This window comes from Pygoscelis adeliae, unplaced genomic scaffold (assembly GCF_000699105.1).
Source record: "Pygoscelis adeliae isolate BGI_AS28 unplaced genomic scaffold, ASM69910v1 Scaffold57, whole genome shotgun sequence".
NCBI classification, from domain to species: domain Eukaryota; kingdom Metazoa; phylum Chordata; class Aves; order Sphenisciformes; family Spheniscidae; genus Pygoscelis; species Pygoscelis adeliae.
The window spans coordinates 9,227,809-9,241,452 of record NW_008825615.1 but is presented as its reverse complement, the minus strand read 5'-3'; the positions used below and the strand labels follow the sequence as shown (position 1 = coordinate 9,241,452).

The following is a 13,644-nucleotide window of genomic DNA, read 5'->3' as shown; positions in this document are numbered from 1 at the left end:
GTCCTATATGCTTTCTCAAGCAAGTTTGGATACAACAGTGTTTTAAGAGGTCTGAATAGAGGGATTTCACTTTGTGTGTCTATCCTAGCACGTGCTTATGTTTACTTCAGTGTACTGAGCAGTTTTGATCACTGGACATTTGGGGCCTTTTTTAGCTTAAGTAGAACAAACAGAGTCTGCATGAAATGAAGCCCCATAGCATTAACATTTAAAGCTAACAATAATGTAAAGTACAAAGTACAGTTTTGCAACAACATAGAGCATTCATCCTGAATAAGTCTACTTACTTTTTCTGCATGACGTCATATTTAAAAGCTAAATTTCAGTAGCAACGTTTTTTGGTGACAATTCAATATTTTGTTCTTTTTGTGGGTGTTCTGTTTGTTTGCAGTCAGATGAGTGAGCCTCATAGCGGTTTGACGCTCAAATGTGCCAAGTGTGGAGTAGTTTCAACAACAGCTTTGTCAGCCACCACCGCCAGTAATGCCATGTTAGTCCTGATCATTTACATCTTCTTGTTACAAATCTTATACAGTGCATGTGAGACAATAGTTTGATGATGACAACTGTGTTTGCTAACACTGTATAGAGTGCTGAGCACGTTTAAATACTTTTTAACAACAAAACCAAAAAAATTGCAACTATGTTTATTAACTGAATACAGGATATTCTTTAGATCATAAAGTACCGACACTGTTACATTCTTGTCTGTGATTTTCAAGTTAACTTGATAAAGTGCCATCCTTAAATATGTTTTATTTTAATAGTGAACTTTTAATCATTTTTTTACAATATTACAGTGCTGCTTTTCTCTTTCTTTCAATAGGGCATCCCTTTGGAGTTCCTGTGTGGTGTTGCCACTTCTGGCCCTGACTTGGATGTCTGCAGTTCTAGCCATGACAGACAAAAGATCAATATTATTTCAGATACTTTTTGCAGTATTTGATTCATTACAAGGCTTTGTTATTGTCATGGTCCATTGTATTCTCCGAAGGGAGGTGAGGAATGGCTTCCCAGTTTTCTGAAAGGGCTGTGCTCCTGTTAATCTCTCAACTGCTCTTTAATGTTGTATACAGCTTGGTCTGCAGAAATATATTTCATAGAAAAAGAAAAGTATTTATGGTGAGATGTAAAGGAACAAGTGAAAGAGAGAGGGGGAAGATCAATTAATTCCAGGTGCAGAATGTCAGTTTCAGTATAGAACTGTACCCACTTAATTAAATCTGGCTTTTAATCATTCCCAAGTTCAGTTTATTTTTAAATGTTAGGCTTTCCCAATATTGTGAGTATAGGGAAATACTTACATGAATGCCCTTTTCCTGAAGACCAAAAGCTATAGATTTTTACAGTCTCTAAAACTGATTCAAACACAAAATGATTTCTGCTTATACTGTCCCTGAAAGAGGACATAAGGAGATGAGGTGTTATGTTGGTGACGATCTACCCTTTCAGTTCTACACACTCAGGTACATACTTAAGGTAACATACTTAAGTTATGGGGACAGTGAGGATGATGAAGATAGATGAATGCTTTGAGAACAGCAATGAAAAGCTAGTACCCCTGGCCTGTCCTTCACACCTCAGTGTCACCTGCTGCAGGATTCATCACCACTGAAAACTGATGTCAAAGCTATCACACAAGTGCCCTTTAACCTGGCTCTGGTGAGAGCTTCTCAAACCTGCTAACTAACCCTACATTTTTATTGAGATAGATAGATACATTGGAGAGCAGTAACACAACAGCTTTGCTGGCAGATCTGTGGTAGTGGGACCATCTACCAAAAATGAGTAGGCGGAGCTGAACTGGAGAGCAGTAACCTGGTCCACCGGCATACCTATGCGTTAGGCATTTATCAACTTCAGGATATCTACCACACCAATAAACCAAATTACACTGTCTAGTATGGTTCCTTGTGATTGGCAAGAGTTATTGAAAAGCACTTCAGGACCAAAAAAAAACAGGAAGATGTTTCAGGAAAGGTTTATTGTCAACACTGAGTGAGGAATCACACAGTGGTTTCCCTTTCCACCATTCACATCCTTTAAACATTGAAACTCACTGTATTCATGAATAAGAATTATGAGTGACATAATTTATTTCAATCTTTCAGTAGTGTACCACTTTGCATGAACTTTATATCGCTATCCTACACACTATGCATATGTGATTATCTTATCAAAGAATTAAGTTTCCAATTTTTAAGGAAAAAGCTTATCAATATCTTGCAGAAAATAGCACCTTCCATTGTGCTGACTCCATCCCACTTTATTCAAGCTGTTAGAGGCTATGAACTTTTGTTTTTCTTAGTTTATCAGCTTTCATAGTGGAAGGGGCTTACCTCCTTTAATACCTTTGTTTTTTTCTTTTTTTTTTTTTTGTTCAGGAAAAAATATGTGCAGAATAAAAGATAATACTCAAGACAAATCTATTTTATGTAGAAGTGTCTTGCTATCCCTTTATGTTCTACAGCATTTTCTTTCCCCATATGATTTACATCTGTGAAAGAGGGTATTCTCATCTGTAGAACTGAAAGCTATCATTTCACATATTCTTTTAGTAAAATGGTAAGACACTGCAACTATTTTTACTTAAATTCTTCAGTAGAAAGAATGGTAGTTCCATACTGGCTTTCCTGTCTATGAAATTTGTATTTCCATTGGGATATATTAATTAGTTTGGAAAGGGCGTACCACCTCCCACTTACTGTCCTGAGGAACTATTTTTATTTTAAAATATGTATCTTTAGCTCAAAGTTGCAGATGAAACTTTCAAAAACAAAGTGGTATAAACAACATCATCTTTCATAGAATCACAGAATATCTCAAGTTGGAAGGGACCCATAAGGATCATCAAGTCCAACTCCCTGCTCCTCGCAGGACTACCTAAACTTAAATCATATGACTAAGAGTTGTCCAGACGCTCCTTGAACTCTGGCAGGCTTGGTGCCATGACCACTTCCCTGAGGAGTCTGTTCCAGTGACCGACCACCCTCCTGGTGAAGAACCTTTTCCTAATGTCCAGTCTGAACTTCCCCTGATGCAGCTTCATTCAATTTCCTCATGTCCTAATTCCATTTCCTCGTATCCTTTGTGAGGATGCAGAGAGGTTGCAACACATACCTGGTTATCAGTCATAGATTTTGTCAAAAAACAGACAGACCAAAATCCATGAGAAATTCTAAAAGTAACATGGCATAGCACTGTATAAAATAAAATAAAAATCAGACATTAAAGCCTGCCTCAGTGCAGTAATGCAGGATTTTATTTGGAAAAAGAAATATTTTGACTGCTTAAGATGAAATTGAACAGGCATCTTCCCACAATGCCCCAAGCCTTGAATTCAAGACAGGTTCCCTACTCTAATGACAGCTATTTGTTGCAAATCCTTCATTCCCAGGGAAAGCTTCCATATTGCTGAACATCTCATGGAAACATTCTTGTCTGACCCTACTCACAGGTAGGACTGTGGTGACAGAGGTAGAATTAGCCTTTTCTATAAGTAAACTCAGTTTTCAAATTTGTAGGGTTCCTTGACTTGAACCACTTTTAAGTCACTGGTTCTAGTGCAAGAAATATGCAAAAATACCTTCTTATAAAGATGTTTATACAGGAATTTAGAATCTTAATTGTTTGTGTGTAGGCAATCAGCTAGTTATGATTTATTTTATTCGCTGCTCTTTTAGCAAATCACATATACATATCTAACTGCAAAGAATCATTACTTCATTTAACAACGTAAAGGAGTTGTTTCCGCAAGCCAGTTTTGGCAGTTACACCTCCAGGTCCTAACACTGAAATTCTAGAAGAAAGGTATTTGATAAAACAGCGAATCAATCTATCTACATGGTATTTTAAAAAATGACCTCATAAGATTTCCCAATGAGGCCCAAAAAGCACCTAGGTTTGATAATGTTGTCCCTTATCAAAAAGGGGAAGGAGTTTGTCCTTCAGTCACAACAACTTTACAGAATTAAATGTACAGGCACAACTTATTCACTAATCAGTAGATTATCTCCAGTCAAGATGATGATAGTGGTGGTGGTGGAAGACAAAGACTAGGCATAGTGCTGTTTGAACTCTATTTGACAGAACACATTGAATCTTCTTTAGTCCTCCAGATTTAAATTTTAAACTGTGCAAAACACTTGAGGAACTAATTAAGGTAATTTTTTTCATATGGGAAAAGAAAATGAATAGAAAGTTCTTAAAGAACAGCAAAGAAGCAAAAGTTGATGCACTTGAAACAATTTTTGTTTCAAAAATGTGTATTGTCTGCACTTATATGGACCGGTTTGCAGCAGCAAAGACATAATTGTTTACTGCAGCAAGTTCCTACACAGAAAGAGACATAACTCCAGTAAGTTATGTTTCAGTCTGTCTCTAGAAAGTCTGGCTTTCTAACTCTAGAGACCCTTACGTGAGTAGAAGCCAAGATAGTGGCCATCATGCACAGTGTGCAATGCAGTCTTTGCATTGCACAGGGTATCTCCCAGTTGAAAGAATAGTCTGTTACTTTCTGTTGTCTGCAAAAGCATTTTGCTCTGCCAGTGCCTGTCAGGAAAACCCTGCCAACATATTTGTCACTCTTGATGACAGCTCCAAAGCTATCTCAGTTATAGCCTATAGGGTTGAGCTAATATTTATAGCATGCCAGCAGAGGCAAAACAATAATTCTGACTGTCAGGAAAAAAAATATGGGGTGGAATATATCACCATAAAATTCAAACAAAGAAGAGGGCAGCCCTGCTTTACTATGCCTTTATTGTTGTTACATTACAAGAAGACACAGACTTCTACAATTATATATATAAACCCCCTGTTTTTCCTCTTAGTTATATTGATATAAACATAAATGACAGAAACATTTTTTACTTTCTTTAATATGCCATATTGAAGATCTTGTGTGACAAGGGCTGTATTAGGAAACCAGGGATGGTCACTGAGTAAGACATAAAACTAGAAGAGAACTAAATGATGTGTTGTGTCTATTTCTGCCCTCCATCAATTCAGGGTCTTTTGGAAAGACATTAACTCTTTCTATACTTCCGTTTCCTAACTTCTAAGATAAATATAAAACTTCTTAAGCATGAGAACTCTTATAGACCATTTGGAAATTAGGAAAGAAAAATGCAAAATAAGTTAGGTATTATCGCTTTATGTTGCCTTCTTAGCCCAGAGAGCCTGGTATTTTTATTTTTCCTCTTCTTGCTGTTTAAATACCTAATCGGGCATTGGAAGATGGTGAGGTATATGTCACAGAACAAAGAATGATAGGAAAGGTTAGTGCTGAAGCTTCTCCATCAGAGCAAAATGGTTTGCCTGACCTGCTTGAACACAAGATGCTCTAAAGAATTTTAATCCCACTGAGTAACTCCTGTTAATGCTGGTGGTTGGAGGAACCTACATGTATTGTCTTCTTTTGCTGTGCTTTGTTGACTAGAGAGCATTTGGATTAAATGCATCATTGGTGTCTAAAGCCCACATTTCTGTATTGCAGGAGAAAAATAAAGAGTACATGAGTAGGGAGAGGGTAAGTTATAAAAGCTTGGAGCTGGTTACTGTTGCTAAGGAAACCACTTCCCTGGTATCCACACGTTCATCACATCTGTCTCTCCTGCTCTGCCCGGCTCTAAGAAAATCTTGTAGCTTGATCTTAAAAGGCATGGGGAAAAAAACAAGATTATGTTTCAAAGTAAAACATAAAGACAGCACAGTCTTTACATACTCAAACAACAAGTTTGAACAAGCAGTTTAGAAAAATAAGCTGTTATTTAGAAAGTTCAACATTTTTGTTTCTGACTTGTGTGAGGACACCTAGAAGTTGCAACATATGTCGATATGATGGATACAGCTACATTTGACATTCTATTAACATGTTCAAATCATATGCTGCTTGCACTTAGAAACATTGTAAGGAACATGCACATTTAGAAGGGTCCTAACATCAAGAGTCACCACTTTAATATAGAAGGTAGTGAAAGTAGGACATGAGATTCTTGAGATCTCTGGACCTATCTGAACTGGGGAAGCTTCATGAACACAGAGTCCCAAAAATAAGGAGGCCCACTGTACAGAGTGAGACCACACAGTATGTTCTGAAGTAATAATGTTTTGGGGTCAAGCATCATCAGGCTTGAGATGAGATTCAGCACAGCTGGGGATGCTTTGGAGGGAGGTTTTTTTGGTTGTTTTTTTTTTTGTCAAATCACTGTGCTAGTGCTTATCCGAGATCATAAAACTCTGAAGTGTGACCTCACTTCAGCATTGATAAAGTGAGAGAAGATTTGGATTAAATTTGTAACAACTGGGAGATGCCAAATTAAATTAACATCAAACACATGGAAAACCACAGCAAGCGTAGTGCCTAAAACCAGAATCTCAGTCACAATACACGTCAAGAACACCTTACCTTACCACATGTGGGAAGTCTCTATGTTTTGAAATCAATCCAAACCTTCCCACCTTGCTTCATTCTTCTTTCTGCTCTATATTAGTCTTCCTCCACCTGCTACAGTCACTTGTTAAGACTGCAGAGTGGTCTTACTCATTTAAGGGTTGAGCACTTTAAAATAATACTTCCTAATTACAAAAATAAATAATTTTTTTCTATTTAATTTTTCCTTTTGTGAAAGCTCTTAAACAGCTTGCAGTAGAATATGATGTATTGAAAGGGGACAGCTTTTCATCAGCAACAATTAATGAATTATCCTCTTCTGCTGTTCACAAAATGTCCATGAGTAGAATACGATTTTCTCCCTTTTAATTATTCTGAATAAGACATCAAGTAATTTCTACAGATAATAAACAGAATGTAGATTTTTGGAGGCATTTCATTGAGAGTACTTTCATATTAAAGCAAGAAATGATACTAGTTTGTTTTGACTGGAGGTCACCCAACTAAGTTTCTGTTTTCCAAGTCACATCTTGCAATCAGGTTGCTAATATGGACACTTGCATTTCTGGAATGAAAATTTACGTTTTAAAACTTTCCATTCCAAAAGTTGCCTTGCTGTTCTTACTGTGGTACATGTGAGAAAGCAGCAAAATGTGTTTGCATTCTACTGTCAGCAAACAGGAACTGCATTTTTCTTTTGAATGTGCCTCTCTGTTGAACTACATCTTTCTGAGAGAAGTGTTGCATAATATTTCTTTAGACATACATTCTGCCCAAAATCAAAGTAAAAATAGCTTTTCTTATGAAAAGATAATTCCTCAAATATACTTGTGTTTTAGGGACAAGTCTTCAAATTTACTTTATGGATCATATTAGTAAATAGTAATTTCTGAAAAATTCCTTCTTTTTTTTTAGTTTCAAGAAACCAGACTCTGTGCAAACAGTCTAATTTTCTTCTTCTTGTGCTCACACTGAAGATATTTACCTGATCTGAAGAGTTTTACTCCTAGAAGAGATGCATAAGATTCCCTATACATAGAGTTAAAGATTATGACTGGAATCAATAACATCTTTCAAATTGACTTATTCTTTAAAGTATAATTAGGAGAGCGCTATGTATCTGATTATAGTAACTGTTAAGAACTGTCTTTCAAGAATCTTGCATCTGTCAAGCAGAAGATATACATTTTATTTTGCAATGGTTAATAGTATATCTATTAATCCTGCTATCAGACCTGTACCAAACTGAATGAGAAGACAAAGCCAAATACTATCACCCAAGACAGATTTGGCTTGAGTATCAGATCATCACTGACTACTAGTTAATTCCATCCATAGGCAAATCTAATTCTGTGGTCTTGATGTGATAGACTGACAGACTTTGCAGCAGCCATGAAATATAGTAAATGTATGAAATGGCAGAAATAAGCATTTATATTTACTACTTCTGATTTATTAAGTATGCCAAAGAAAAGTCATGCATTGTATTCCATACAGTTTAATTTAATCTTTAATAGGAGTAGAGTATATAATGTTGCACAAGAATCAGTATAAGATATTGTTTTCACAGGTTCAAGACGCATTCAGATGTCGACTGAGAAATTGCCAGGATCCAATCAATGCAGATTCTTCAAGTTCTTTTCCTAACGGACATGCTCAAATCATGGTTAGCTTTTATTTTCTTCTTTGACTATTAATTTAGTGTTCCTATCCAAAAGAAAAAACTTACAGTATTGTACATGGCAAGTATGCACAGCTGAAATATTAACACCATTTTTACGCATAAGTCTGTTTAGATCATCACCTGCTTGCTTAAATCTCTTAGCAAGTTTCAAATGATTGGTGTGATCATTTAGTGGAGCACAGTAAATTACTATCTTCCACCAGTGTTCTTTATGACAAACAATTCTTACATAAAAGAATGAGAAAGTAATCTAGTAATATATCATGACTTTTTCTACCATTGGTGTAAAGACCACTGATGCATTTGAGACTCTTCCCTTCATGAGGCCTTGAAAAGCATTCCTCTCAAACTAAGTCAGACAAGGAGAAAGTGCTAGAGACTGTAGAGGGAGAATCTATTTAGTGGCTTGAATTAAGGGGATAGTGACTGGCTCAGTATGCCAGTTTGGATTTACTAATATTGTTAGGCAGTATATTAAGACAAAATATTGGTCCCTTCACTTTCAATGACAGTTTCTTGTTGACTATAGTGGGGACAAGATCAGGCCCTAAAAAAATGCAAGGCTCAGCAAGCAGATGCCCTTCAGAAATGATGACTCAAAAAGAACCCAATGTTTGGTCTTCACAAGCCAGAAAGAAATTAGTTTAATTAAACTTTTTTCATGTAATAAACTTTTCGTGGAAATAAAAACATAATTAAAAATTACTTGAATTCTTTAACAGGATAAATAGTTTTGTTTAACTGGGAAAAGTGTGCTTGGATTTTCAACTGTTAAAATTCATTCTTAGCTCTTACAATTTGTTTTTGCCCGATGATATATATAATAGTTGTTTTCAGGGAGTACAAAGTTTATGTGATTACATTAGTAGCAAGGTTGGACAGAATGTTATATAACAAATAACTACTTCATAACAAATTAATAAAGTGTCAGACAGGGTGGACTAACTGGATTACACTTATTCACAGTAATTTGTATTGCAGGCTATTTTCCATACTTCTGTTTATAAAATTACTATGAAAAGCTTCCTTAAAGATGATCCTTCGATGAGATGTAGAAGTTACTCTTCCATATACATAAAAAACTATACACTGTATCGTTTTATTAAAATTATATACTCTATTTCCACCTATTTTATTTTATTTTTTCTGGTCAGGCAGCATACTTTGAAAACCACCCAGTTATACTTTAGGAAACTTTGTAAAGGTCTGCTGTTGTAAAACAATACACTTCACCTTCTCAGCAACAAGAAACCACTTTTAAGAGACTATGGCTCTGTAAGTAGGACATTTTGGAAGCGCTAGTTGGCAAAAAGGTATTGTGGTTTAGTTTTCAATTAATAATGGTTGTCCTGTTTCATTGTTTCTTGTTACAGACTGATTTTGAAAAGGACGTGGACATTGCTTGTCGGTCAGGTAAGAACATTAAGAGAGTATTTAGCCAACAAAAAGAAGTCTTGTACTAGTTCCTTGTGAAGTGAAAACCAGAAAAATATCAGGGTTTAACTGTTTACAGCACATATTTATAAAGGTAAACAAAAAAAGTAATGCCACTGTACAAATTTATTGCATTTTCTTACAAAAGTCTTTTACTAGAATTCAGCAGTTGGGAAGCAGCCAAAGGTGTGATTGTCTATTAGAAGGCAAATAGTTTTGGAAAGAAGATCAGTCTTAACACACAAAAGTTCCCTTGCCCTGGTACACAAGCAAATGTGAAACAGTCATTTTGCTATAAAAAAAAAATTATTATAGTGTTTCTTAACAGCTATGTACATGAAGGGTGCATCAATTGGTGTTAGTTTTAAAGAGGGTAAGGTTTTTAGGACTCTAAGTGAAATCAATAATGGCATAAGCAACATGGTATCAGGAAAATGAAATTTGATTCCACTTTACTGGAACAAGTTGGGGATTTTTTAAGACATTTCAGTAGTGTGATCTTTCATTAGTCAGCTATGTCTGTTTCTGCATACTAAAAATAACACATTTTAAGCCATTTATTTGCCAAACTTGCTTAAATAAAGTACAGAATAAAATAAATGACTGTTTAAACCCTATAGAAATTTTTAAATCTAGGAGATATTCCTAAAGGACAGTTTTTCCTAGGGAGGCAATCCTGCTTAGATACCCTCAGTTTTCAATGAAGAGAGAAAGAAAGAGAGAGAGGGTGTCCTCTCCACAGGGTGAGTCAGGGCAGAAGCCTGACTTAACTGTTCTGCATCACCCACCTGAAGGACACTGTCTCTCTTCACCGGCTATATGGGGAGCCAAGAAGGCTGATCTCATTGTGGTAAAGTTTGAGTTTCCAGTCACCCACCTTTAAAAAACTGCCAGTTGAGTTTCTTGCAATATGGTAATAGTTATTCCATATAGATTAATTTTAATATACACGTGTATTTTGAAGGGAGCAGGATAGTACATTGTAACACGAATGCATGTCTGTCACCAACTAATGCAGACAAAAGTCCAGCATTGGTCCGTGTAGCTCCTGCTTCTTACCTTTGCCAATATAGCTCTGCAGTAGGGAGAGCATTGTCAGGGGCATCCTTAAGCAGTTGGACTTTGAATACAGTTATGAACAGGATTTACTAGAGAAACCTTTAAGCTCAGTTTCTTTTAATGAAAGATTTAAGAATAGGTCACTGGTTGAAGTGTCTTAACAAGTGTGACTGGAAAGAATGAAGCAGCTACACTGCAGTCAGGTATTTGTGTACTGTTCTTTAGACACAAATTGTTCTTTTCATAATGGAAAAATGAGAGGCAGTTTTGTATGAGGTAGGAGAGTGGGATGCCTTATGAGCTGCTTGCTATAGAACATGGCAGTGAACTGACAGGTATTGGGGGATCTGGGTCATCAGAACCCTCAGGCTACCAAAAGGGATGTAAATGTAACTCCTGAGGTACTTCGAGCTGTCTTACTGTCTCAGCCCATGAGCTGGATTTTATTGCACAAACTAGCACTGGTGTGAATTAAAATATTTTCAACTGGGACAAGAAAATCCTTGCACCCAGCTGGAATAAGCCCAGTAATTGCTTACTTCAGATTTTTTTTTTCTTACTATCTAACCTTTTTCTTTCATTACAAATGTTGAATTATAGACTTATATTTATTTTTTAAGATCAATAATTGTGATTGAATAGATGCTTTGCTTTTGAATGCATCTTCCAGTGCTCCTGGAAATTTTGTATTCTATGACAGGGTTAATAACTTTTACACATGAAGCTTTCCCCAGAAAAAAATTGCTGGATATTGCTACAAGTTTGACCAGGAAGGTCTAGACTTACACCAAAAGTATATTATGACTGTTTTATGAGACATGTTTATATTCCTTATAACCTTTTCAGATGCAGCAGAATATGTCTTTCTGATGCCAATGGAATGTCTTCCCAATGTGGTTACTTTTTTATCACTTTTATTCAAAAAAATATTTAACACAGAAGAGTTTAAAAAATTCAGTGAAAAGGAACATTTAGGAGCTCAGGAACACATGTTCATAGTTATAATCTTCTGGTAGGTCATTACAATGGATTGACAAAACAATTCTGCCTTACAATCTGTTTGACATTTTCCAGGAGGTTATGTGGAGTTAATAATGGCAGTACAGATGTCATAGTGTATTTTTTTGGAAAACCCTTAATCAAGTTCCACATGGCAGGCTTTTGCTTAAGCCGTAGGTCACCTAAGATCTATGTAGGGCAGTAGGAATGATTGATTGAATGATTCTATGATTGAATAAATAAAGGAGTGTTTTTAATTTATATAAATGACTGAGGCTGAGTCAGGGATCTGTGTCAGTTATACACGGTAGATTAAGAGATGTTGATTTTTTAAAAAAAAGCCAAACCTTCCCAAAACAATATTTATAGAATAAAAGTTATTAAATGGATAGAAAAAGTTAAGAAGATGTACTGGTAAAGGGACCGCTGCTAAATAAAGCCACAAGAAAAAGCAGTGTTAGGCAGACATGGTTTCATGTTGTAAGAATTCTGTTCTCTGACCCACAGTTCTGCATAAAGACATTGGACCTTGCAGAGCAGCTACTGTAACAGGAACACTTTCTAGAATTTCACTAAATGATGAAGAGGAGGAGAAGGGACCAAACCCCGAAGGAATGAGCTATTCTACCTTGCCTGGAAACATCATCTCCAAAGTCATCATCCAGCAACCAACAGGTCTCCACATGCCTATGAGTATGAGTGAACTGGCCAATCAGTGCTTGAAAAAAGACAACAGTGAGTTGCGGAGGACTGTGTATTTATGCACTGATGATAATTTGAGAGGTGCAGATATGGACATAGTCCATCCTCAAGAACGGATGATAGAAAGCGACTATATAGTCATGCCCCGGGGCTCAGTAAATACCCAGCCATCACTGAAAGATGAGAGCAAAATGAATATAGGCATGGATACATTGCCTCATGAAAGGCTGTTGCACTACAAAGTTAATCCAGAGTTCAATATGAATCCCTCTGTAATGGACCAATTTAATATTAATTTAGACCAGCATCTTCCCACCCAAGAACATATGCAGAATTTACCATTTGAGCCCCGCACAGCAGTGAAGAATTTCATTGCCTCAGAGCTGGACGACAATGCAGGATTGTCAAGAAGTGAAACTGGATCCACAATATCAATGAGCTCTTTAGAGGTCAGTGGCGCATAAACAAATTGCATGCTCTGTTGTTCTAATTATACGGTAAGACAATAAATTGTGTCTTGTGTCTAAGGGGTGAAGCTAATGTTTTCATTCAGTATAAATTATTGTTTGGGATCATACACTGTTGTTCATATTTCTCTTATTATCAGAAGTGTTTGTACCTAGAAAACAAGATTAAAGTTTGAGAGCCAGTCTGTATGAAACTGTATAGTTCTGGAGATTTAACATTACACACGACTGCAAAGGATTTCGTGACCTACCAGGTAAATTCCACTGGAAAATACTGTATTGCTATGAGAAGAAAAACTATTCCTGCAAGATACAAGTGATAATCATTGACCCTACCTACAAGCACATGCAGTTCCATTTTATTGCTGACAATCATATCTGTCTCAGATATGATAGGTCTGATTCTGCTCTCACTAGTGTAAATCTTGGATTCTTCCATCCAATATTTCACCATTTACTGATTTAGTTTTGTTTGCATGTGTGTGCAGACATTGCTACAACTGATGTGTGCAACAGGTACAGGTGGATTTCATGTGGAGTATCCTAGATTCCAGTCAGATTGCAAAAGTGAACTGAAAAGCCTTTAAAAGGGATTCAGTTCATTACTACAATCTGTCTGTGGGATTTAAACATTACAAAAGTGAAAACTATTTACATCGTTTCTTAAGACCTATGTGTCAAATACTGTCATTCCTATTAAGCTTTTACTTCTGCAAAACCACCAGTGAGGTGGACTTAATTTCATACTTGGGCCTCCTTAAGAATTGGAAATACATTTCACCAGCATTTCAAATGTTATGAAACACAGCATTTGGTGGGAAAGAAAAGGACAAATGAGAAAAATATAGTACTTATTCATTCTCTGAAAGAAGTTACAAATGGAAAAAAAAATCTACTGTATGTGC

At 36.2% G+C, this 13,644-nt stretch overlaps 1 protein-coding gene across 2 annotated transcripts in view; it reads left to right on the top strand.

Annotated features, from left to right (window-relative positions):
* Positions 1-13,644, top strand: part of BAI3 (brain-specific angiogenesis inhibitor 3) — a 481,908-nt gene that overhangs the window by 447,721 nt on the left and 20,543 nt on the right. For both annotated transcript variants that reach the window (XM_009333162.1, XM_009333161.1), the window contains 5 exons: positions 392-490; positions 827-998; positions 7,965-8,060; positions 9,452-9,491; positions 12,078-12,721. In XM_009333162.1, coding sequence (XP_009331437.1) covers positions 392-490; positions 827-998; positions 7,965-8,060; positions 9,452-9,491; positions 12,078-12,721 — 1,051 coding nt within the window. The remainder of the gene's footprint in view (positions 1-391; positions 491-826; positions 999-7,964; positions 8,061-9,451; positions 9,492-12,077; positions 12,722-13,644) is intronic.